The sequence below is a fragment of the Pipra filicauda genome, unplaced genomic scaffold (genome assembly GCF_003945595.2).
Source record: "Pipra filicauda isolate LSUMZ 115617 unplaced genomic scaffold, ASM394559v2 scaffold62_size3274119_pilon, whole genome shotgun sequence".
NCBI lineage: Eukaryota > Metazoa > Chordata > Aves > Passeriformes > Pipridae > Pipra > Pipra filicauda.
In genome coordinates this window covers 1,578,577-1,604,224 of record NW_024104787.1, presented here as the reverse complement: position 1 = coordinate 1,604,224, position 25,648 = coordinate 1,578,577, and the positions used below count along the sequence as shown (strand labels likewise).

The 25,648-nt window shown below is 40.6% G+C and overlaps 2 protein-coding genes across 5 annotated transcripts; one reads left to right on the top strand and one right to left on the bottom strand.

Moving 5' to 3' along the window:
* Positions 1 to 443: 443 nt before the first annotated feature.
* Positions 444 to 12,245, bottom strand: LOC113992107. Of its 2 annotated transcripts, none has more exons than XM_039388285.1 (6): positions 12,038 to 12,245; positions 7,628 to 7,788; positions 5,008 to 6,873; positions 3,954 to 4,079; positions 1,886 to 2,008; positions 444 to 711 (listed from the first exon to the last, which is right to left on the bottom strand). In XM_039388285.1, the coding sequence occupies exons 2-6, from the start codon at positions 7,773 to 7,775 to the stop codon at positions 674 to 676; spliced, it is 2,301 nt and encodes a 766-aa protein (XP_039244219.1). In that variant the 5' UTR covers positions 7,776 to 7,788; positions 12,038 to 12,245; the 3' UTR covers positions 444 to 673. The 2 variants fall into 2 exon arrangements, with proteins under 2 accessions (XP_039244219.1, XP_027584870.2); XM_027729069.2 differs by lacking the exon at positions 12,038 to 12,245 and adding an exon at positions 9,022 to 10,083.
* Positions 11,485 to 24,934, top strand: KBTBD2 (kelch repeat and BTB domain containing 2). 3 transcript variants are annotated; one of them, XM_027729073.2, is made up of 4 exons: positions 11,485 to 11,630; positions 18,440 to 18,968; positions 21,595 to 21,760; positions 22,197 to 24,934. In XM_027729073.2, the coding sequence occupies exons 2-4, from the start codon at positions 18,799 to 18,801 to the stop codon at positions 23,730 to 23,732; spliced, it is 1,872 nt and encodes a 623-aa protein (XP_027584874.1). In that variant the 5' UTR covers positions 11,485 to 11,630; positions 18,440 to 18,798; the 3' UTR covers positions 23,733 to 24,934. The 3 variants fall into 3 exon arrangements, with proteins under 3 accessions (XP_027584874.1, XP_027584875.1, XP_039244220.1); XM_027729074.2 differs by having other exon boundaries at positions 11,485 to 11,649; XM_039388286.1 differs by lacking the exon at positions 11,485 to 11,630 and adding an exon at positions 11,717 to 11,770.
* Positions 24,935 to 25,648: the final 714 nt, after the last annotated feature.

Below are 25,648 nucleotides of genomic sequence, written 5' to 3'. Positions count from 1 at the left end.
TTTTGTTTCACCTTCAAGATCCATCTCTCCAGCTCCGGGTCTCCATTAACAGACTCAAAAAATCTCCACAGGAAAAGAAGGGGAGGAAGGGGAAGCATCGCATCAATTCACTGCTTTAGTTTTAGTCCTCAATCATGCATTTGAAGAGAGAAAGATCTGAGGAACTGCCTTGAAACTTCAAGTCAGTACTTGGACTTGATACAGCTCTAACTATATTCCTTTACACTTTGACAAAACCAAATCCAGCCAAAAATCCAGCTGCTGGAAGAGAATCTCGTGCTTATGTCCACATCACATATGAGATCACATTGACAGGCTTCACAATCCTGCAGAGTTTAGGAGCTGGGCAGCAATAACTGGTGTGCTATAATAGCACTGGTGCATATATGTACCCATGTTAAGCTTTTTTGCTGTGTATTGATTGAATACAAAAAGTCTCAAAGTGCAATTCTATGAAATTTATTACTTAAATAGTGGATGTGCTAGTTATAAAAAGGTGACTGGTGTTAAATATTTAATTCCATTTTCATAGCATCCTCAGTCTTTACAGTGTCACTTCTTACCCCTTAAGAGTGCAGAGCAACTTACAAAATCTGCAATAATAATTGAATTTTGGATTATGCAAAACAAACCTTTGATACATTTTTCCCCCCTCCTGCCCCAATATTTGCAATTATCTTCTCTTACAGAGGGACTTTTTTGTTCCACGACCTAAAAGTAAAAAAAGAAAAGAAAGACTGAAGTATGCATTCTGCCTCCAAACAATATGTCAATTTGCTTCTAAAGAAAGATAGACATAAGTATTGCCTTTTCCTACTGCAGGCATTGATGGTCGATATTACAATTATGTACTTGACTTCCCAGCAAGTATAAACTCCACATGAGTAGCGTTGGGCTTCAGAATATCCCAGTATAAGAGTTCCATGTGAAACTCATAGCACATTCTCAGTGTGTTCTTGTAACTACTGTGTTGAATGTATCCAAGAAACATCAACTATTTCTGGGACAAATAAGAAATATTTTGGGATTGTGCAAGTTTCCTGGTTGCTTCTACTAAGAACTGATCAGCAATTAAAGAAACAGTCTGGCTTCAGGACTGACACCAAATTTTCACTAATAAGACACTTCAGTCTAAGTTTGTTTCCAACCTTGCAAATACAGGGAAGTGCAATCCTCTTTTTAATATGAGAAAGAGACTATTTTTTTACTCATGTTCCCAGATGGAATATTCAAGTTCACTTTACTATGCTAGCTTGTTCTTTTCCAGAAAGAAATCTGATCTTTTAGGTAGCTTCCTGTATGTACAGACCCCTTTTCAATTTATAACCTTTTCAGACTCTCACACAAATACACAAAAGCATAATTATTACTTAATGTGATTTTTCCCCCCATTATTTTTCCCCATCTTCCTCCAAAGTAGCAAGGAGTTCCTACTCCATAAAGTTCTTAAGAATTATCTATATGCATTTGTGTTGTATCAAAATACAATAATTTGGTTGAGACAGATCTGTAGCTTAAAGAAAAGGATATACTGCAAAGTGACATAGGACCCAGCACTTTAAAAGCATAGAGCAGTCTGAAGAGCAACTAGACTAAAACAGTAGGTTTTGGTGTGGATTTCCTCCCCCATCCTCACCTTAAGCAAAGAGAAGGAACCTAACCTGGTCAAAGCTACACTGGTATTCATAGCAAGGTGACTAAGTGCACAAAGTTTAGCTTGCCTTTTTTTCCCCACCCCTTATCTTATCCACATACGTAGCATTTGCTGTTATTTCACAAGCTGTCCAACATCCTTGCAGTTCAAACAGAGAAAAATTAATCCCTGAGACAGTAATGAAAAAATACTGGTAACAGTTATTTTTGTAGCTTGTCACTGTATACTAACCTTGGTGTATACTGTATTTAGGCATCTCCCACACTACTTCTTCCACCTCAAGTCTTGTGTCCCTGCGTTTTGAAGGTGGCTTGCCTATTCTTTTCTTCTTTGGTTTAACCAAAGGTGGGCATCCTAAATAGCAAGATACAACTGGTGTTATTTCTTCAAGACAATTTTAACCTTGTCTTTCAACAACTGGCCTGTGATGTTCCTCTTTCTCCCTCCCTTCTATGTGCCTATTCGCTGATAAAATTGACTCTACACATGTCAAGCAAGTCTTGTATGTCTACAATATTGAATCATTGTCTAACCATAATTCTGGATGCATTGTATATTGGGTCATAATTTGGATAGGTGTTAGTATGGCAAAAAAGTACCCAATGAGAGTCTGATAATTCTGCTCTAGCTCACTGTCTGTCTAAGTGTTCAAGGCTAGTTGATAGCTGTCCAAGTGATCCAACTCATTCACTGTCTTTAGAAAACTTAGTCCTTCAGACCTGTAAAGTTATGCACCACAGGTACACCCTTCAAGAAGTCAAATTTAGCATATGATATTACTGCTAAAGCAATATATCTATATCTCTAGCCAACCCCCCTTACTTGCAGGAGCTTAAATTTAAGATTAATTTGAAAAAACAAGTCCTAATATAGGCAACATTTTAAAAAGGATGTGATTTTACTATCACTTCTGAGGTATCCGTTGGCATGAACAGCATTCAGAAAACACTGATTCCTGCTTCCTAACACTGTGATAGCTTCTTCAAACTACACAGGCTGGAAAAGGAGGAGGAGAAAGCAAGGAATAACACATAGACCAAACATCCTCAGTATGGTGGACCATCTGTGACTTCAAAGAGATAGAAGAAACATGCTGAAAGTTAAAAGTAACAAAATTATTTTAGAACTACTATCATACTTTTATGAATTGTTGTAGAGGAGCTAAGAACAGTGCTGCTAAAGTAAAATGTTTTCAACTTTCATAGAGCAGTCTAGAATAAAAAGGACCCCTACAACACTGAAGTCTGTGGATAGAAAGCCTCCAATGCAAAATGCAAATAATCCCAAACCCCAATATGCTTAAGCAAGAAAGCAATGCAGAGAGAAAACTCTGAGGAATACACTCTAAAGAATAGTCTGCTAGGCTGTTGATACAGAAAATCTGGTGCATATTATCAGTGAACTGAAGAGAAGCGAGTCAGTCTATTCTGAAAATAGCTTCACACTCCATTATTCGATAGACTGATCCCGAGATACTTGAAGGCATGTGACCCAGGAGAGTAGCTCTACAACAAATTCTATAGCTGTTCCAGGCCTTTTTAGCCACCAGCGCGCTTGTAGCAAGTGTGGGTAAAGCCCTTCCCAAATCTTTGTTCGCAAAGCCTAGCCATGATGATGATGATGACACCAAGAAACACTCTTAAAAAGCATCCAAACCAGATCTGAACTCCAAGTAAATATTAATTGTAAAGAAAAAACATTCTGCTTCAGGAGTTAATAAAAAGGTATTGAAACTATCTAACCTTTTACTTTGCTAGAATATTTGATTTCTTCATCTTTTCCTTGACGAGATCACAATGATTTGCACTCAGTCATTCTTTAGCAGCATCAGGGCAACTGTTGGCCTATGCTAGTTTCCCTGATCATTTGCCTATGTAGCTACCACATCACTCCCCATGTTTTACTCAAACATAAGATCAGAAGACTGGGAGCTACCATTGCATATGCAGTCAAGAGAAGCATTATCTGGGTAAAGATTTAATATTAGAGTTTATGGCAGTAACAGCTTTACATAAATAAAGGCTTCACTTGGCCACGTCAAAGCATTTGATGCTTTGATTTCCCATAAGGCCTTTAAAAAAACCCAAAGTACCTATAATGCATTCTTATTCCCCTGTTAGGGTTTGACAAGGCTGTAAATATGCCCAAGATGTACTGACTGAAAGGCATTTCATCGATATCAACAACAAGAATTAGTTTTATTATTTTCAAACCTCATCCAAATATCATATGCTTGCTATTTTGTACCATATCTTTTTGAATGTTCCTTAAGAACAAAAACACATTGAAGAAGTTGTACCTTGGTCTTTGCTCTTGGCTGGAGGTGAGAGACTACCATGTATTTGGCTACTGAATTTGGGTTTAGCACCACTTCTAATCCAATACTCTTCAGGCAGCATCCCCACGGTCTCCCTTAGCAGCCTTCCTAATTAAAAAAAGGAAAAAGTTGATTTAAGGTCAGTATTTAGTTTTGCTAATATACTGTTTGATCCACAAGCCAGAATGCAAACCTAGCTACTGGATCTAATTGTAGGAGTCTATTGAAATAGAAACAGTTTTCTGAAGGCCACACTTGACAAAAATAAGTCTACAGATTTTGTAGAAAGAAAAAGTTTAAGAACAGTAAGCCTGTTATTAAAAGTAAATATAATGGTTGTCTTTCATAATATAAGACTATACTAAACAGCAGCCACCTACTAAGGTGCCCACATAACTGCTTATTCTCACCTTAGATTAATTTAATTTCTAACATCTACCTTTGAGTAAATAAGATATTCTTTTCCAGGTCAAATTTAATAGTTTCAGACTGCTTTTTCTGAAAATACAGCAAACCTTTTGTTTCTAAAAAAAAGCAACAGCTGCTATTAAAAAAAAAAAGTAACGATTTGACTCCCCTTCTGCAGAGAAGTTATATAGGGTATATCCACTGGATTATAATGAATTTAATCCTGTTTAGTGCACCTAGCATGAGTCTGTGTTTGTATAAACTTAAATGCAGAGCTTCCAAGATATTAAGCACCAGTAAACATGTAGTTCAAGTGACCTTAAGCTTTTCAAATTAATAAATTGCCACTAATGCCAGAAAGTGAAGTATATCAAATCTGACTCAAAGGAGAGTTTCTGCACTATTCTCTGGTGGTTGTGAAGATGCAGAACCCTTATGCAATAGGTTAAAAAATGCAGCAAACTCCTTCTGCTTGAAAAAAGTATTTTGCAGGACATCTGGCTCTAAGCCAAACCTAAAGCTACAACATCCTCTAATCTTCCCACTGGTTCAAGCTACAATTTGCAACTGCAATTAGGTGTTTTGTGTATGCTATTAATCAGCACTTCATCCTCAGCAATTAGCTTACCTCCCAAGAATTTCCGTAGCATTCGCTGGTGCTCAAGTCCTTCTCTTCTTGTCATAGGCCTCTTTCTTCCGTAATACCCATAGTCACTATATACAACTTCATCTTGTTCTTTCTCCTTTGGCTTGTAAACTACACCAATATTTTCAACAAGCCCACTCCTAGTTTTCATTTTCTCTTGAGCAGGCCAGGTAATTAATTGTGCTGGTACGGCATTTTTAGGTGGTTTCCAAAGCACTCTCCGGCCAACTTGGTAGAAGCTTCCTTTATTTGGTGTCAAAATGCCATATGGAAGGGTTTCTTGAAAGAAATACTCCATTTCATCCATGTCATCATCCTCATACTCCTCATCCTCTCCATCTTCATCCTCCTCTTCACCCTTCACATAATATTCTTCTGAGTCCTCAACTTCTGACAAACTTTTAGCTGCTTTTTTGTTGAGAGAATTGATTTCTTTCCTACTAGAAGATCTTGAAACAGCTCCCAGCTTTCTGCCTTTACTGGAAGCCTCTTTAACCTTAGTGGCTGAAGAATTGTCATCTTGATCATTCAAGCTGTTCATCTGCTCCTTTTCTACCGCTTCATCTTCATTAAGGGACCCACCACTTTTAATTTTCTCTTTCTCCAAGCCAGCTGTACTTTTCTGAGAAGTATACATGCTTTTCTGAAGCACATAGTCAGGGACAAAATAAGACACTGGGGCATTATCACTTGATGAGCCTTCTTCTCTAGAGGACGTGTCATCAGAAGAAGGACTGATTACACTTTGACACTTCCTTTGTGGCAAACAAATGTCATAGTTTGTAGCATCCTTCTCAATTGATTTGTCACACCAAATACTTTTACCTGTCTGGCTTTCATTGATTGCTCTGTGGCTTAAACTCAGCTTTTTCTGCTGAAAACTCAAGTCACTCATTACCTCCATATTAGATGGAAGTAGTCCTGCTTGTTGAATAGAGCCTGCAGATTTTTTAGTGCTAGATTTCTTAGCTATTACCACATCCTGTCTTACCACTGGTCTATCTATGCCAACAGATCTTGCCAGCTCTGTGATTTGTACTGCCATGGTTTCACCTGGGGGGGATTTTGCCTGTTGACTTGTATTTGCTAGCTTTTCTGCATCCAGCTGCACTTCGTTATTTTGGACATCTTTTTCTTGCACAGCTTCAGCACCCTGTTTTGTGGGGACAACAGCTTGTCTCTCATCTAAGGAAGCTCCTGGCACCATTTGCCTCCTTTCATGAGGGCCATATATCATGCCTTCACATGAGCTAACAGAAAATAAGTCACATGGCACTATGTTCTCTGGGACTGATTTACCACTTGCCACATCATACAAAGGGATAGTTTCTTTAAAGGACTTCCACAGTTGAATAGCTGGAGAGCCATTTCCATATTCTATCCTCACTTCTTCCTTCTCAAAGGCATAGCTTCCAGTAGGAAGATTTCTATACTGTGTAGAGCTGGCAGGGTCCTTGTTATGAAACTCTCTGTCTACCGCAATGGAAGATCCAGATGAATCTTGTTTCTCTGAAGTACTCTCAGTCTCTGTACCTATACCAGAAGAAACACAGGCCATATTTCCTGCATCACAACCTTTCGTTTCTGTACGGATATCTTGATGCTTTTTTTGCTTGCTTTCAGGCTGTCTAGCATCAGTCTGTGTTTCTTTTGTCTCCGTTTTTTTCCCAGGGCTATTATAGTGTCTAAATCTTGTTGCATGATAAAACATAGGGGAAGGTAGGGCAGCATTAAAATAAGGCCTTCTGTTAATTCTTGCATGCATTGGATGCTGTGGAACAAAAAATCCAGGGTACTCATGGAGCGCAACAGAATAAAACGGCACATATGGATTTCCACTTCGGAAGCCTAGACATTGGTGATAAAAAGACAAAAATATTTTCTTTCTGAAATAAGTCATCCTGATAAATATTTACTTGCATACACAGGGACAGCTACAAGATCAGACACATCGTTAAATAAAGCACTCCACCTTTCAATGCTTGGAAACAAACCTGGTGCAAAAACTCAGAGAGAGTTTCTTGTTATGGAATAGCTTATCTGGACACCTACACTTTAACCAGAGCTTGATTTCATTCCTTGGAACATTCACCACTTAGTTTTCTGTACCTGGTTTTTTTTGTTATTTCATGGAACATTGCTGTAGCATTATCTTTGAAAAAGACAGCTCCGGATAGAAGTTAACGTAAGTATAGCGCTTACAAGATGTATTTAACAATACTTCTCTTATAATTATTTTTTAAATAATTTTTTAAGCTTACATATATCCATACATTGTGTATGCACATATGGAACTCATATATACGCACGCATATTAATTGCTAGGCATGTTCTAGAGCTCTGTGTCTGCAGGATGACCATTACTTAATATTTTGCTTAGCTTCCATTCTCCAGGAACAGATGCTTTCTACCACAGAGGCTACATATTTAAGTAATACTTAGTAAATCAGATTTTTGACAACAGAAGCATTACATTAATTTTCACTTAAGCTCCCAAGAATCCCATTAACATAGATACATATTTGTTTCCTCTGCTCTAGCAGTAACTTACTACAGTAACTTACTAAGCAAAGCTACCACAGAGAGCTCTCATTTACCTTACCTGGAGCAGGTACATAATATGGACTGTATCCATGGCTGAGGTACCATGGATTTGGATAAGGCTGTTGTGCTGATGGCTGAGCATAAAAAAAGGGTCTTGAGTGGCTTGTGGAATATGATCCACTTTCTGAAGTTGAGGCAGTATTCATTTTTCTTTAAACACTGAAAGAGATAAAGGATCATTATCAATCACTTAAAAACTGCACAACCTAATGATTTTATGCTGTCAGAATTTAGCAGACATTCCTCTCCCAGCCCAAAGAAACCAGATCCTTCCGAAAGAAAGCTACTGTCTTCCAAACAGAAAGTAGAAGACTAACATTACTATCAAGGTCAAATATTTTAGTTGTCCTTTGCTAAGCTAGCTTTTATATGCAGCTTTCAATATTAGTCCTTCAAGCCAACCTTATAACGTGCTTTAAAGACACAGGACAGTCATAGAACTTTAGTAGTCTTAGATGCATGCATCCATAAGTAGCATCCCAGCCAATTAAAAGAAAAAACCTCCAGTCAATCAGCCCTGAGCAAGAGGACACCCAAAAAAAAAAAAAAAAAAAAAAAAAAAAAAAAGGCAACAGAAGGCTTCGCACTATCAGACATTTAATGTTTCAGAAAGGAAACACTACTTAATGCTAATACATATTGTTACACATCACAATAAGAATTCTATTAATTCAGGATTTGTACTTTATAATTTATTTAAGAACAATGATAGCTGACATAGTAAACTAAATATTTCAGTGACACCACGCTTCCTATGCTTAAACCAAATGATAGGTAACAAAAACAACCCCACCAAAACCCTTATGTGTAAGTTTGCATTCAGAATCATAAAAAATTCACAAGATTGAACTTCCTCCCACACTTATTTCTTCAGTTAACTAACACGCTAATCTCAGCCCATTCCTACCCATGCAAGTGATACAACCCTATCACACATAGGTTATAAAAAAGAACATAAGAAATCGGAGAACACAGAAGATCTGGTGACTGCACAGAACAATAATAATAAAAAAACAACACCAGCTCAAATCTGTGGAGAATTTAAGCACTTTAAAGTTATAGGAAAATTCAAGACCTGTTACAAACTAGCACACCCTTCAGCCTAGAGTTTCAGAATACTTTTAGGAACACTGGAGCCCTCTTCAGTTTCCATGCAGGGTGGCCTGTCCAGCTCTTGAAAGCATCAAAAAGCCTACACACTCTCCTAGGCCAAAGCTCCCAGAATTATTTTGACCTTTCAGAGAGACAGTAATGTAGGGAAAGAAAATAACCCACAATAACAATCCCCCCCCCCTCCAAAAACTAAGCTACTCCTGCCCCCTTAGAGCCCCTCAAAACTAAGGTTGCTGCTGCTCACAGCCCAGGAAGAAAGTAACCACGCTCTCTGCTTACCCTCTTTATGGCAGGCAGCTGCTACTTGTCCACTCCCCCTCCCACCTGAGGCTTATTTAGCAGTGACGCAGGGGACCTTTTTCAGTCAATGTGTGGGAGGAGAGTCAAAACATGAGGGTAGGAATAATGGTAAAGGCCTTCAGCTGGTGTACAGAAAGCTGGCAGTCTCATCTTGCAGATGTTTAAGCTGCATCTCTAAGTGAATCTGGTATTTCCCTTTTGTATGTTGGAACTTACATTAAAAAAAAGAAGGGAAGTATTAGCAATCTTCTGATTAAATCTACTGTTAGAGACACTTCTTGTAGGAAAAAAAAATCAGACAATACAAGGCCAAGTTTATATTTGTTTCCAAGGTTTGCCAGTTGTTCAGTATGGAGTAAAGGGAGCAATGCTCTTCAATCCTAACATGGCTAAGTGGGCTGAGAAATGTAATGTGCTTTCCATATGAACAGGAGAAGCACTTATTGCAATACAGTGTACTCCACCATGTATGACAGGAATTCATGAAATGTGAGGTTGCAATTTGACTCTGTGGTGGGTCTTTACAGGAGATGAGAATCTGAGTTGCTACTCTGGAATTGCACATCTCCAAATACAGTGCTCAGGTACTGGGGCAGGTGGCAGGAGAAGAAAGCACAGTGCATGAGCTATGCAGGCAGGTGAGTGGCTAAGGAAAAACAAAGAGGTACGGATGCTTAGAGATTGTTTTCATTTCTGTGTTGGGAAATTCACAAAACCTCTGGTTTTTTTCTTACTGTAATGTTCAGATTAAACATGTTCTTTGCACCAAGACACAAAATATAAAATGCCTGGGAAGGATGACTGATTCAATCCTCGCAGACCTCCCCAGCCAAAGCTTGTCCTTTCCAGTGATGGCAGTGCTTGTACTTAGTGCAACCAGCCACTTGTAGTGACAGGACAAGGAGTAATGGGTACGAACTGAAAGAGAGAAAATTTAGGCTAGATGTTAGGAAGACATTCTCTGCTGTGAGGGTTGTAAAAAACTGGAACAGGCTGCCCAGGGAGGTTGCTGGATACCCTATCCCTGGAAGTGTTCAAGGCCAGGTTGGATGGGGCTTTGAGAAACCTGGTCTAGTAAAAGGTGTCCCTGCCCATGGCAGGGGGGGTGGAACTAGGTGATTTTTAAGGTTCCTTTCAACCTTAACATTCAATGATTATATTACTCATGTCAGATGTTTTAAATCCCCAGCTCCTGCATCCGTCATACTTTCACCTTTTTGAAGCGAAACTCCTAGCTTTTCTTTTGGTGAGTGGACCCAAAGGGAAATAAAGAAAATAAATGACACTCACTAGCTTTTAAAAAATTGCATTTATCAGGATTTTCCTTTCCCTCGGACCTCCCATCAGCCTTCAGAGTCAGAATCAGAGTCACAGAATCAGAATATTCTGAGTGGAAAGGGACCCACAAGGATCATTGAGTCCAACTCAAGGGCCCATATGAGAATAAAACCCACTCCTGCCTCCCATGCCCCTGTCACTTCCTCTTCTCCTGAGGCAAGCTCCAGGTCCCACAAGCCTCAAGTGGCATTTGCTCAAGGGCCAGAAAACCTGTGCTTGGCCAAAGGACATTCCAGGACTCCAGGAGGGCCAAAGGACCAAAGGCAAGTCCCAGAGGGAAAAGGAGGCACTGGAATGTAAAGTGGACATGGCCAGGCTCAGCTTGCAGGTGGATCCCAGGGGGATGAAGCAATGCTGGGAGGCAGAGCGGGACATGGCTGGGCCAGGCCTTAACCCTGAAGCCTGCAGGCCTCCAGGCTGCAACAAGTCTGGGGCACAAGTCCTATGAGGAGAGGCTGAGGGAGCCGGGGTTGTTTAGCCTGGAAAAGAGGAGGCTCAGGGGTGACCTTATCACTCTTTACACTTCCTGAAAGGAGGTTGTAGCCTGGTGGGGGGTGGTCTCTTCTCCTAGGCAACCAGTGACAGAACAAGAGGACATAGCCTCAAGCTGTATCAGGGGAAGTTCAGGTTGGATACGAGGAGGAATTCTTCAATTCAGAAAGGGTGATTAAACATTGGAATGAACTGGCCAGGGTGGTGGTTGCAGAGTCACCATCCCTGGAGGTGTTGAAGAAACGACGGGACGAGGCACATAATGCCACAGTCGAGTCGACATGGTGGCGCTTGGTCTTAGGTGGTTTTTCCAACCTAACTGAGCCTGTGACTCTGTGAGTCACTCCTCCCAGCAGAGGGCGCCGGGGGCGGCGGGGGCCCGCTCCACGTCCCGCGGGAAGCGCCGCTGTCCCGGCGCGCGGGCAGGGGGCGCTCGCGGGGGGAGAGGGAACAGGAAACCGGGGGCGGGCCTGGCGCGCGGGCCTCGGCGGCGGCGGCTCCCCGCTCCGCGCATGCGCACACGGGGCGGGCGCGGCGCTCCGTAACGGCGGGCGGGGGGGGGGGGGGAGAGGAGGAGGAGGAGGAGGAGAAGAAGAAGAAGAAGGGGGAGGCGGGGGAGCGGCAGCGCCTGCGCGCCCGGGGGCTGCCGCCGCCTCCGCAGCCCGGTAGAGACACCGGATCCGCCGCGGCATCCTCCTCCTCCGCCCCGCTTCCCCGCGGCCGGGACGCCGAGGCAGAAGAGGAAGCGGCGGTTGGAGGTTTGTCCGGGGCGGGGAGGTGAGAGATGGCGGCAGCGGCGGCGCTCCCGCGCTCGCGTCCCGCCGCGCCGCAGCCGCCGGGCCCTTCGCCGTCCCCGCGGGGGGAGTGGCCGCCCCGAGGGGACCCCAGTGCCGTGGAGGTCCGCGGGGGGGGGGTCTGCGGCCGCCGCTCTCTCCGCCCGGGCGGGCGCGGCTCCTGCCCGCCCTCTCCCTCCCTCCGCGACCTGCGGCCGCTCCCGCCCGGCGGCGGCGGCCCCGGGCCCGCCGGGCACCGGCGGAGGGGACGGCGGGGGCCGCCCTCGGGTAGGGCCGGCTCCCGGGAGAGGCCGGCGGGGCGGGAAGGTGTCCCCTTTTTTCTGGGGGAGGCAGGAAAGGAATTACGGCGGCGGAGGGACGGGACGGCGCACCTGGGCATCGGGGAGAGGGAAGAAATGTGTTTCCTCGCCTGTAGTCCCATGTCGGCGCGTCCCGCTGGCGGGAGGGGGCTGTGACCGCGGGGCTGTAATGGGAGGTGGGCAGCGGGGCTTCCAGGGCTCCCCTTGGGCTGAGCAGGTGGGGATGTCTGCAGCCTCGGTGTTTGTGCTGGAAGTGCTTGGAGGAACAGACACGATGAAGCCTCCGAGGAGAGCAGCAGTATAGTGGCACTGCCGTTTCCTGTAGCTGCCCTTGCGTTTCCCTGCTGATGGATCTAGTTGTGTTCGTGTATACGCTATTGGTACCTGCGGTGGCCGAGGGAGGGCTTCGGTGTTTATATGGGGATTCGAAGTGTCGAATAATTCTTAGTAAGCTTTTATAAACTACATATATGCGTAGTATAGCTTAGAAATTAGTCATCTGCATGCCTAGGATTTTTCCGGTATTTACCATTATTTCTGCTAGGATAGATACCTGCTGCTTTTGAAAGAACTTTAATTACGATTTAGAAATGGATTTGTGCTGTACTTAGCGAGTTCGTTTTTAGAGGTTTTATTGCAAAGCCACATCTTGCCTTTCTACATCATCTACATCTACTCTGTGATCATAGTGGGCCTGAAAGGCTGTGTGCTGTTGTGAGCTCACCTAGGGCTGTATCTACATGAATTTTGTTTGGATTATGTATTTAAGAGGTTATTAAAATACACACTCAACTTAGTTCAATTTCTCAGAAATGTACCTGGAGAAGTGGGCAATTTTTAGTATTTAATATACGCAGATGCGTAAATTGTGTAGTCTCATGATTTGAGTATAGATGTCGCACCTCTTTCCTAAATATTTTTGCGTGTGGAGTAGAAGGGCCCATTATACTCAAAGATGTGTAAGTAGCATCTTGCAGGAACAGACCAAAGAGGAGGAAAAGATGCTGCTGCTGATTTAGTAATTTTTTGACTACATTTTAGACAGATGGCTGTTTGTGCTTGTTTTTTTCCGAAAGCAGGCTTTTTTGTTTTGGTCATGTGATTATGAAACAGACCAGAATTGGTGCAAATCCTAAAATTTCTCTTTCTTTAGTGGCTGTTCCACTTTGAGAATAAATTTTATACGCATGAATATGATATCCATTATAAGACTTAACCTTTCAGGAACTAACTTACAATTAATTAAGCTACATTATTTATTAATCTAATTTCTTAATGTAGAAATGCTTGAATTTGTAGTTGAACATCATGTAGTGAATATTTAAGGGACTAATGCATACTTGAAAACGAATTTAAGTTGTTAAATAAAACAGACTAGCTTCATTAATGTACTCGAGTTCAGAGAGAAAAAAACCCCACCGTTCTGTACATCCATGATACATGGCTGAATCTTACTGCAGACATCTATGGCCCACTTTTTTTCAAAGGTTAATTTCCCAAAACACATCAAGTCTTTCCACAAAACAGAAACACCCTTGGGGATGGAAACTACCTGTGCTCACTGTAGAAGTCCAGTTGCCAATTTAAGCTGTTGGTTTATCTGGTGCTAATTTTCTTTCTGAGCAGGTATTTCCTTTAATGTATAACTTCCTTTAGGTGCAGAAAAACAGGAAAGAAACTGGTAATGAGGAGTGCATTGTGACCAAACATGTTGTTAGCATGGAGTCTGACACTTCTAGTCTCTAGCTTCTGCAAAGTTTCAGAAAACTCACCTACCTCAAAGTTGTAACCTCTCAAACATAATATGTATGGAAAACAGTAGTAGTTTCCAGGTGAATAGTCATTTTCAACATAACATTGTAGGAATGAATCTGTCCTTGTCTTTTGTGAAATTTTACATTGTTGCTTTATTAGAATCTCCTTGATGTCCTCGGTTTTCTGGACTGCAGTGCTATCAAAGACACCTTTGATGGCTTTAGAAGAGAGGAAAACTTCCAAGTCTGGAACTGCTTCATCAATTACCTATTTCTTTCTCCCTGCCAAGGATGCAAATTTGATACAGTACTCAAGAATCTAAAGCTTCCAACTTTCTTTCTTTCTTTCTTTTTTTTCTTTCTTTCGTATCAATTTACAGAATTGATTCTAATCAGTTTTAATACTCGCATTTCCCCTTGCTATTAGCTGGTATACTAATTTTGTAACTCGAATATCCCGAATAGGAGCCAAGTATTAAGGTGCCTGAGCTTGGTACTTGCGTTGCTAGCTGGGAGGATTGCTATCTCCACACACGAATGCTTGTTCAGGTCTGAATTCTGACGTTTTATTATGTTAAAAATAGTGAATGACTCAGTTCTTTAGACGTGTTTTTACTTGTGATTTTTATGAAGCTGCCCTTGGATGGAAATAGGAATTTGATTAAAAGTGCACAAGAGTAGTATTTAAAATTCTTTTTAAAATTAGTTAAAACTAGATTACATAAATTGAAGTCCAGGGAGATAAGTTTTGATTGTTGTGTTTCTAATTTTTCTTCCAAACATACGGGTTTCTTGAAGTGTGAATTGCAGTTAGTGAAGTTAGAATTCAAGAGGTATTTAGATGGCTGAGGATGCAGATGGGGACCTGTGACACTTTCATAGATCTTCTAAGTGTTTCCCAGCATTTTATGGGAAGTTAGGCATCTAATCTGGCAGACTACTTAATGGGATTTTCAGAAGGACTTACTTCTTTTCCCAGTATCAAAATATCTAAAAAAACTACAAAACAAAAGAGAAATTGCATGTTTATACATCTTTTGCCCTTCTTATAATTTGCAAAACAATAAATATTTGTTTAAATGAGTCCAGTAGAAGATTAGTGTATCTATATATCTTATATCTTTCCCTACCAATTAAATTGGAAATAGTCAATATACTTATTCCATGTTGTACATTGAAGTATAGTGTTAACACTGCCATGTATGTAGTGCAGTATATATCTCTGTTTATCAATCTTTGCCTGACCTCAGAAAATAAACAGATTCAAGGAAGGCAATTAATAGCCTATCCCATAACTCATTAACATTTGATGACTAATTTTTTGAATGGTCTCATTCAGATTGGAAGTACATGAACAAGTGTTAACAAGCCACCTCATTAAAATTACTTAAGCGAAAAGGAATAATTACTTAAAAAGAAACCCTCTTATCAACGTGTTACTTAATGTTGCTCTCCAGCTTGACAGGAAGTTACTTTGTATCACCCAGTGATAACTTGATTTCATTTGCAATCCAGCACCGCTGTGGCCTTCCAGCAGCTGCCTGCCCATCCAGTTTTAGAGAGCCGGCTTCCAAGAAGTTGCCCAGAACAAAATGGTCACTCCAGTGACATTGTTGAAGGGGAGAGTCTCGTTCATAGAAACTTGTACCCAAGGATTATTTTTATTCTATGAGAATTTCAGTTCAGGATATTAAACTAACCTCAGCTGTAGATCTTTTCATCCATAAGTCAGGAATGTTCACTGCTGTGTGGCCATTAAAACTACAGCTGACTGTAGTGCATCTGTACACATCTTCTCTAGTCCATAGTTTTTTTGTTTAGCTGATATCCAAGTGCTTTATCTGAGATCCAAGCCAGGTACAGCGTGGTGAGAGAGATGTTGGGTTGGGAAAGTGCTGAGCCTCTTGTGTTTCTCTGTTGGAAGTTACTACACTGGCAGCTTTGGACAAGCTGCTTTTTATTGCAGTGCCTCAGTTTTTCAGCCTCTGAAGTGATGAGAATATCTCCTTTAAAATCGTTTTGAACTCTTCACAGAGGTGTGAGAAAGGTAGGCAATCTTGGATGACTTTCCAGGCACTATATGGTGTTCCTACACTACTTATCCTATTGTTTTGAACAGAGTCACTTCTCTTGAGCAAATGACAATATAAATGAGAGCAGTTTTGGAACAGAAATTCAGAGATCCTTGATGTATTTATTGTTTTCCTGAGGAGTATGGTTCCATTACAAGGGAATGGGATGCAACTTCAGACTTTATGACAAATGCCAAACTTTGTTCTTTGGCAAATGGTTATTGTTAGCAGCAAAACACAGGGTGGATGTGGAAAACAGGAACCATGTACCTAGCATGTTCCTACCATGCACACCTCCCTGGAGCACATGGTTTCCTGTAAACCAAGGACTCCAGCTTTGTAAATGTATGGTTCAAAGGTGATTCACATCACAAAAACGTTCTGCAACAAGACTCCTGTCATCTCCATAATCTTTTCTGCTACTGAGGGTCGTACTCAAATGTACTGATTATTTATAGTAATTAATTTCACAGTTTCAACTCGTCTTCTGCTGAACAGGTCTGCTTTTTCAGTTATTGCCTGTCAGCCGCACGCTGCCAAAAACGTCTTTAATCTTACTAGCAGGTGTATATCCATTTCTCCATGGCATCCTTGGCTGGTTCTAGTACCTAATGATTGCATCGGTGCATATTAGGTTCGTTCTTATTTCCTGTTCCTGAAGAAATACTTGTATTCTTTACAATTACACCAGTATAGGAAGTTATGCTATCAGTGACTTCTTTTGCTAAAGCTTAGTATGACTGATGGTCTGCCCAAATAGATCTTAATCCACCAGCTTGTATTGTTCTTGAAACTTTACTCCTGAGCCAGGAAAAACAATGCTGCAGAGAGACGTGGGGATACCAGTAGAGCCATGAGCTATTTATTTCGGTGGGCCTAGCACACTTAGGAAGTCGGTGTTTCTCTGCAGCCATTTAAAGTTCAGTGCAAAATCTGTCAGTGGATTAGGTTGCTTGGTAAGCTGTTATCAGATAACCAGGATAGTGCTGCAGAGACAGGATGTGTATGAATTTGGTGAAAAGAAGCTGTGACTTGAAGCAGAAGGTCATTGCTTTAAATGAGCAGTATCTTTGTATATCCTCAATATACTTGTGGTTCAGTGACTTCAGAGCTTACCTGAAACTTGAAGGACTGAAGTCAAGACTTGTGCTAGTATCTGTTATAGCAGACAGTAGTCTCTGCTTCTTCTTTCCCTGTTTTTCATAATTAACTGCGTCCACCTGAACAAACAGTGAACGTTAGGTTTGACTATTTGGACTGTTTTCCAGTTAAACAACCAGAGAAAACTAAGAGTTTGCGATTCCTGATCATGTATATTTCTTCAATGATGAAGAAAAAGAAGGGTGACACTAAATTAGTACTAATTAAAGTGGCATTAATTAAGCATATCTGTTTCAAGTGAGTGAATCTTGAAAGACAGCTGGTTTTGAATTGTATTACAGGCAGCGTTGAAATACTAGATCTTTGATATGGCTGGCAGATACTTCTACAGCCTTCATCTTGTACTAAATCACGTATTTTTGTGTGGAATTTAAAGTATGTAATTTCAAGCAAGTTGTTTCTGCATTCTGTGTTCATCATGAACTATAATGATAGTGATGTCTTAGACACTAGACAAACGTGTGCCTGGTTATTCCTCAGGTTTGGAATGCAGAAGAACAGTGCAAGATTAAATAAATCTGAAAGTATTTGATAGCTGTGGTACTCTGGTGCCTGTTATGATGGTAATTTCACTGTCACAACTACCTCATTCTTAATTATGTTTTTGTGTCCACATGGAAGATAAAATAAAACCTGACCCCATTTTTAAGAGGAGGAGAAATGTCCAAACAAGTAAATAGGCTTTGGTAGCCACTGTAGGTGTTTTGACTCCTGCTATTCCAGCATCCCTTTGCTTCTACTATTTTCTTATTTTTCGTTTCCATTGTCTGCAACAGTCAGGCCTACCTGGCTGTATGGAAATAATTCAGAAGTTAAAAAATGGGATGTGAAATATTAATAGGTGAAGCCCTTCTACAAGAGAAGATGAATCAAATAAGCATTGCGGATATAGGTTTTTAGGGGTTTTTTAATTCCTATTTGATTTTGCTTGTTCTCTAGTAGAATGCCAAAGGTGAAATAAACAGTTTGATGGTGATGATGAGAGTTCAGTTGGAAAACTAAAGTTGCAGTTGAAGAAACTGCATTTATATTTTTAGTGGCCTGGTATTGATAAGCTTTAAGTAGAAAAAAAACAAAGAAGTGGAAAAAGTAGCTGTTTATCAAGGAAATGGGGAAAAAAAGTGGCTGCCTTATCAGTGGTTGAATGAAATTCACAGGTGTAGTCGGTGGGAAATCTGGGTAATTCTTTGAAGAGGAATAAAGTCTTACTGAACCTTGTTTTAACTCTCCAGCCTTAGAAGCTGTGTTGACAAAATAAATTATTTTAGTTTGTGAGTCTAGGTCGTATGAGAATTAATGTACAAACTCTTCTGCTTTTCATTTCTTAGATACTTTCATTGTTTAATTTTTTTCCTACAAGGATTTCAGTGCAAGTAATTAAGTACTAATTTAGAAATGTTTGTTAAACAATTGGTTTTAAGGGGGTAACTAAGAAAGGTTTTTGTTAAAGTGCTAATGGTAAATTAATTTTATTTTCCTGCTTTCAGTCACTCAAGTGCAGCCACTGATCACGAGATGTTACCACGAAATCTACCTCAGACTTCACTTTTGCTCACTCAGTTGCTGCGTCATAGATCTCAAGAGGAGCTCTGCAGACACTCTTGAAAGTCTCTGAACAGACTATGACATCAAGTTAAAGCATGATGACCTAACAGTAGTTCAAAGTCTCAAACATTGATTCAGCAGTTCAAGATTAAACTGCCCTTTTTTATCAGTATCACTTCCGAAGGCTACAGACCTCCTGCCATTTCTTTCCTGGTTACTTCAGAATATTCAACTGACCTTTCTCTGGTGAAAAGATCTTGTCTTTTCTCTCTGGTCCTGGAAATATTAATGGAATACAGTCATGTCTACCCAGGACGAGAGGCAGATAAATACAGAGTATGCTGTATCCTTGCTGGAGCAGTTAAAATTCTTTTATGAACAGCAGTTGCTAACTGACATAGTGTTGATTGTTGAGGGCACTGAATTTCCCTGCCATAAGATGGTTCTTGCAACGTGCAGCTCGTATTTCAGGTAAGTATTCAAACTGGGCTCTGTTAATTCTATAAAATTTGTGATAGCTGTTTTTGAGTGTAATATTAATTAGCAATGTGTTGCAGAAATTAAAGATCAGTGAAGTAAGTAAAAAGCCTAAATATCCTTACTTTCCAACACCAAAATAGTAAAATAAAATTTCTAGCGTCTTGTGACTTAACTCTAGATAAGTATTGTACTTTCTACAAGAAGTGTGTGGGGGGGAAAAAATCACACTTGTGATGGCTCATTTTCTTTAGGGAGTTAATTGTGTCTGAATAATTAGTAAATTTCTTTTTCTTCATGCTGAATCTTTATAGTATTTAATATGTTTTTATTTCCCCAGGTAGGATAACAAGGGATTTTTGAGACTTGCCTATGGGAATTCCATTATTGTGTTTAACTGTAGTTTCTTAGCAGAAGCAGCTGCTAAAAGTAGGGGTTGCTGTGCAAGTTCATGGCTTCCTTTTCTGAATCATCTGCTTTTCTGTGCTCAGTAAAGATGCCAGAAACTCTTCCCTTGTTTGAGAGTCTTTTGGTTCTTTTGTTTCATTTTGTTTCATGCCCCTCCCTAGATACTGTTGAAATTTTTAATTCAGGAGCTCTTGCTTCCCAGGTGTCCTGTTTCTTGTCTTTTGAAAAGCTTTTTAAATAAGATACACTGAGTGCTACCCCTTTTTGCAGATACAATCATAGTAAGACCTTGATGATGAGGCACCATGAATTTTCTGCAGTGATTAATCATTTTTTGTTGGCAACACAGTATAATTAATCTGCCTGTCTGGAAGGAATTCTGAAGCTTGAAACTAGTCTTGGTGACATCCACGCATGTTTTACCTTCCTGATGCATTGTGGAGGGATTATAACTTTCCTGTTTAATCACAGAAGGCTTTGCAAATTTGCTTTTCTTGAGGTGGGCTCGCTGTACAGAACACATCTAAAATGTTTTCTCTATTTTGTCTCCTTTCTTGTAGAAAACTGTTCAAGGATTAATTTATTAATTTTTGTTGCTGCTGGTTTTTGTGTTTATTTTTTCATCTCGGATGAGTCTGGTCCAATTTTTAGCAACAAGTATTGTGTGATCACTAGATAATGATTATTACCATTGGCCTTGTGCAAATGACATAGTTCCAACAGTTTGTAAAATAACAGCCACTGGAAATGGAGCCAGATTTAATGTGGGTGGTTAATCATAAGGTTGGAAAGCTGTCATGAGTCCACACAGTGTGCTGCATCAGAATGTGCAGTCAAATCTCTTATTCATATGTGTTTGTTTATTATTTATGGAATGAGGTTTTGGCACCGGTTAAAAGAAGTATCAAACTTGTGGTTTTGTCATGTTCTGTTTTTCTTCTCTACTTTGGTTTACAAAAAGATGCTCAGCTTCCTAAATTTAGCTTTATTATGAAAAATTGATAGCCCTGAAGGAGGGGGAAGAAAGGCAAAGCACCTCTTGGTGTGATCCAGCCATTGGGTGTGATTGTACAGCCAGCCTACCTTCATCTTTGTGCCTGAACGATGTGCAGCCCTGCTCCAGCACAGCCTGCTCAGCAGTGCATAAGCATCAGCTAGAGCCAGTCTCCCTCTTCCTTTCTGTGAGAAATGGGGATGGGATACTGTCTTTGTATTGGATGCTTCCTGGAATGGCTATGCATAGGGAGTGTATCTCCAGGTTCCATTCACCTCTACAGCCAGAGGCAAGACTAAAGAATAGATTCTTTCTAACTTCTCTCATACCTGTTTTCCTAAAAAACACCCAAATAAAGAGCCTTGAACTGAATTTTCAATACAGCCATAAATACCAAACTTGAATTAATATAAAGCTCTTAAAACCAATGTCCCCCGTTTTAAGAAAATTGACAGGTATGTGGTTTATAGTACGAGATTCCAGATAGTTCTTAACTGTGTTGCAATTACAATACCAGAGTGGGCAATAGGTGCATAAAACGTTATGGAAACAATAACCATTTTTTAAAATTGCCTTTCTACTCTTTTTCAGGGAGGTGTAATGGAAATACTTATGTTTTTGTGGTTTTTTTTTTTCCCCTAGACCAGATCTAATAGGTTTTTCTGTTATTGATTTTTGTCTGCAAACTTGAAGTTTACTGCGGGTTATGATGAATGGTATATAAGAAATAATTCATAAGAGTGCTAGTCCTTGCTCCATTTCTCCTCCTCCCAGAGGAGCATCCTTTTTGATATGACTTAGCTCAGTCCATTACATAAATCTGCTTCCTTTGTTTTAGAATCTAAAATCTAGCTGTAGTACATTACAACAGTATTTTCTGGAGAATGTTTCTTCCCTCTTATCACCTATCATAGAAAAAGGTTTAAATTGCATTACTAAAACTCCAGAATCATTAGTTCTCTGATGATTAGCATAGAAGAGTTCTCTTGAATATAAAATATTTCTACAGAAGGCATTGATGGTACTTCTAGGATGTTCTGTACAAATGCTTTATCTTTAATATTAGATATTAGCCTGAGGTAAATACTAAACTCCTGTAAACAGGCAAGCAAAAAGACTGCTCATCTTTTGGAGTGTAATCACCAAAGACTTACAGGTGACTGTAAATTAAGATTACTCACTGTTGATCCTTGTCCTAATATGTCTGTTTCTCCTCAGAGCCATGTTCATGAGCGGGCTGAGTGAAAGTAAACAAACACACGTACACCTGAGGAATGTGGATGCAGCCACTTTACAGATTATCATAACTTACGCATACACGGGTAACTTGGCAATAAGCGACAGCACAGTCGAGCAGCTCTATGAAACTGCCTGCTTCTTACAGGTAGGAATGTTTTGAGTATGAAATATCAGCTTCTAATCTCCAAACTGTTTCACTCTTTGTCTTGTTAAATGATCTTTCCTGTTCAGTCATTTCAAAATACTTGTGTTCAGTTCACTCAGTATAGAGAGCAGTTGCTCGTCAAATACACTTTATGTGTCCATCCTTCCTTGCATTACAGTCCCTGTGGAAGGTGGAAGTAAACCAGTGCACTTCTAACTTTTAGAAAATTAGTTTCTCGGGCAGACATAGTCACGTGGTGTACTTCATCTGTATGAAGCAGTTGAGTGAGTCACCGCTGTATTTTTGTGTATATCGAGTATTCCAGGCCTAAATTCTGTTGTTCAACACCAGATGCAGGTACTTTCATGTGCTGCTGGTACATGAAGGCATACATTGTATGCAGTAATACTCCTTGTGTTTTTTCTTTGCCTTACAGGTAGATGATGTGTTACAGCGGTGCAGAGAATACTTAATCAAAAAAATTAATGCAGAAAATTGTGTGCGTCTGTTAAGTTTTGCTGATCTCTTCAGCTGTGAAGAGTTAAAACAGAGTGCTAAAAGAATGGTGGAGCACAAGTTCACAGCTGTGTACCACCAGGAGGCTTTCATGCAACTGTCACACGATCTACTGATAGATATTTTAAGCAGTGACAATTTAAATGTGGAAAAGGAGGAGACAGTTCGTGAAGCCGCTATGTTATGGCTGGAGTACAACACGGAATCGCGATCGCAGTATTTGTCCTCTGTTCTTAGCCAAATCCGCATCGATGCACTTTCAGAAGTAACACAGAGAGCCTGGTTTCAAGGCTTACCACCTAATGATAAATCAGTGGTGGTGCAAGGACTGTACAAATCAATGCCCAAGTTTTTCAAGCCCAGACTTGGCATGACAAAAGAGGAGATGATGATATTCATTGAAGCTGCTGCTGAAAATCCTGGTAGTCTTTACTCCTCTGTCTGTTACAGCCCACAGGCAGAGAAAGTTTACAAACTCTGCAACCCTCCTGCTGACTTGCATAAGGTCGGGACACTTGTAACTCCTGATAATGACATTTATATAGCAGGTGGGCAAGTTCCTCTGAAAAACACAAAAACCAATCACAGTAAAAGCAGCAAACTGCAGGCTGCCTTCAGAACTGTGAATTGCTTTTACTGGTTTGATGCGCAGCAAAACACTTGGTTTCCAAAGACACCGATGCTGTTTGTTCGTATAAAGCCATCCCTGGTCTGCTGTGAAGGATACATCTATGCAATTGGAGGAGACAGCGTCGGTGGGGAGCTCAACAGGAGAACTGTGGAGAGATACGATACTGAGAAGGATGAGTGGACCATGGTGAGCCCGTTGCCTTGTGCGTGGCAGTGGAGCACAGCAGTGACAGTTCACAATTGCATTTACGTCATGGCACACAACTTGATGTACTGCTACTTCCCCAGGTCGGACGCGTGGGTGGAAATGGCCATGCGACAAACAAGTAGGTGTTTTGCTTCGGCTGCTGCTTTTGGTGATAAAATATTCTATATTGGAGGACTGCACATCGCCAGCAATTCCGGTATAAGGCTCCCAAGCAGTACTGTAGATGGGTCTTCCGTAACCGTGGAAATCTACGACGTGAATAAGAACGAGTGGAGGATGGCAGCCAATATCCCTGCCAAGCGCTATTCTGACCCCTGCGTTAGGGCCGTTGTCATCTCTAATTCCTTGTGTGTCTTTATACGAGAAACCCACATGAACGAGAGAGCCAAGTATGCCACCTATCAGTACGACCTGGAACTCGATCGCTGGTTTCTGAGGCAGCACATATCGGAACGGGTGCTGTGGGACTTGGGGAAGGACTTCCGGTGCACTGTAGGAAAGCTGTATCCATCTTGCCTTGAAGAGTCCCCATGGAAACCTCCAACATATCTCTTCTCACCAGATGGAGCTGATGAATTTGAGCTGGATGGGGAGATGGTTACTTTACCACCTGTATAGCTCCCAAATTAAACTGCACAACTGATTCTATGCTCAGTTATAAAAGAGAAAAGAAATGGCTGTGAACAGCCATGAGAACATGTCTGAGAATGGGAATGTCAGACCTGTCTGTCATGAATTGTATTTTTATGCCCTACCTAATAACACTTGCCGCCATTCAGTACGAATAAATGAAATGAGCAGATATGCTTCCATAATCTGAAATACTATTATCTGATAATTGAGAAACATATATGTATATCATAAGCTTAAGCATCTGACTTGTCTAAAGAATGAATTCTAGTTGTATGAAGTCTCAGTTCAGGAAAATTAGCTTCAGAAAAAAAGTAGTTAATGTTTCTAGGATGATGTCTCAACTCTTTTGAAAATATCTTCCAGTTATATTTGAACTACTTCTGGATATTCTACTTAAGTGCTAGTTATATAACTGTCAGTGTGGCCTAATAAAAGGACTGTGCTGCACTCTACTTAATACTAATATCCATGTTGGTATAGTAATGCCATTAAAAGAAAAAGAAACAAATCCCATGGATCTACCTGTGGTAGGAAGGGTAGATCTTCCATTGTATGGTAACATGCAGGGCAAAATGACTGCAGGTTCAGTCAAGCTGTATGATGAGGTGCATGTGTTCTATTTTCACTAACTTATACCTGTCTATTTAGAATACAGGTCTTCCAAGCAGCTGGTAGATTACCAGGTGTGGACTTAAGTTGCTGGGCTTGCAATAGGAATTGCCAGCCCTCATAGTGCGGGTCTGTGTGGGGCTTTAATCAGTAAATGCCTCCACACTCTGTATTACAGTAACATTGGCTCATGTATATTACTTCCTGCTGCTGATGTATTTTTCCATTGTAAAACAAAGTTTTAGTGTGGATTAACCAGGTCTTTATTTTCTGTTAATTTAATAACAAGCATTACTGTAGTGTGATTGTGTATAGATATCCCTTAGCTGTCAGGTTTTTTACTTCGGGGGGGGAGGGGGGGAGCAAAATTCAGGAATATCCTGTGCTGTGTGTGCAGGAGAGCAGATGACTAGTGCTGCTCTGGCATTAATCCCAGGAACCACTAGCAGTAGCGGGGCGCCGCCAATCTAACATGAACACAGGTGCTTCATGACAAACCTTACTAGCATGTTCAGCTGCATCATGTTCTGGCACTGTATTTTGAATGACATTAATTTATTAAAAAAGATTGAATCCAACTGACTTTGAGTGTGCTTTTTGGTTGAAATAGATAGAGCTATGACACCTTCCCACCACATGTGCACTTGTAGCAAGTCGCTTATTGAAGGCAACTTGAAATCATTAAGCCTGGAGATGAGTCCATTAAGTTGCCTGTGCTTACTAGTCAGCGAAAGCTGGAAATTAGGTATTCAAGTCAGACTGAGGATTACATAGAACTTTAATCCCCTGCTATCATATTTATAAATCAGCACTCCTCCAATCATGGGACAAATTCTGCCCTACTAAAAGTAAAGAACAGCAGGCAGTCAGGAGGCAAATGAGGAACCTTTTCCATAAATTCAGAAGATGGCAGACCTATTTTCAGGCTTGGTTCATCAAATTTATTTACTCCTTTGTCCAGACTGCCACTGGCTTTTCCCAAATTCCATTTCTTATTCCATTAAATACAGTTGCAGCTTTCAACAAAGACAACACCTATATATTGTTGGGACTAGGCCTCAAGTGGCTTTACAAAGTTTTGTCTTGTACAATTATTAACGGTTTTGACTAGAAAGGGGACTTGAGGTAAGAAACCTCCCTTATTTAAAAGCCCTTCCTGGTGCTTTGGCATTTTGTGCCATGTGGGGATTTATAGGACCCAGAATAACAATGGCAAGCTACCAATTTTTATTTTTTTTTTTTTTAAGAAGGTGACGTAACATGTTTGCATTTACCATTACATAAACTTTTTT

Coding starts and splice junctions, on each gene's coding strand:
- LOC113992107 (XM_039388285.1), bottom strand. CDS start 7,775: ATGAATACTGCCTCAACTTCAGAAAGTGGATCATATTCCACAAGCCAC. Junction 6,874..7,627: donor ATATTATGTACCTGCTCCAG/GTAAGGTAAATG, acceptor ACCAATGTCTAG/GCTTCCGAAGTGGAAATCCA. Junction 4,080..5,007: donor GCTACGGAAATTCTTGGGAG/GTAAGCTAATTG, acceptor TTTTTTAATTAG/GAAGGCTGCTAAGGGAGACC.
- KBTBD2 (XM_027729073.2), top strand. CDS start 18,799: ATGTCTACCCAGGACGAGAGGCAGATAAATACAGAGTATGCTGTATCC. Junction 18,969..21,594: donor ACGTGCAGCTCGTATTTCAG/GTAAGTATTCAA, acceptor GTTTCTCCTCAG/AGCCATGTTCATGAGCGGGC. Junction 21,761..22,196: donor AAACTGCCTGCTTCTTACAG/GTAGGAATGTTT, acceptor TTTGCCTTACAG/GTAGATGATGTGTTACAGCG.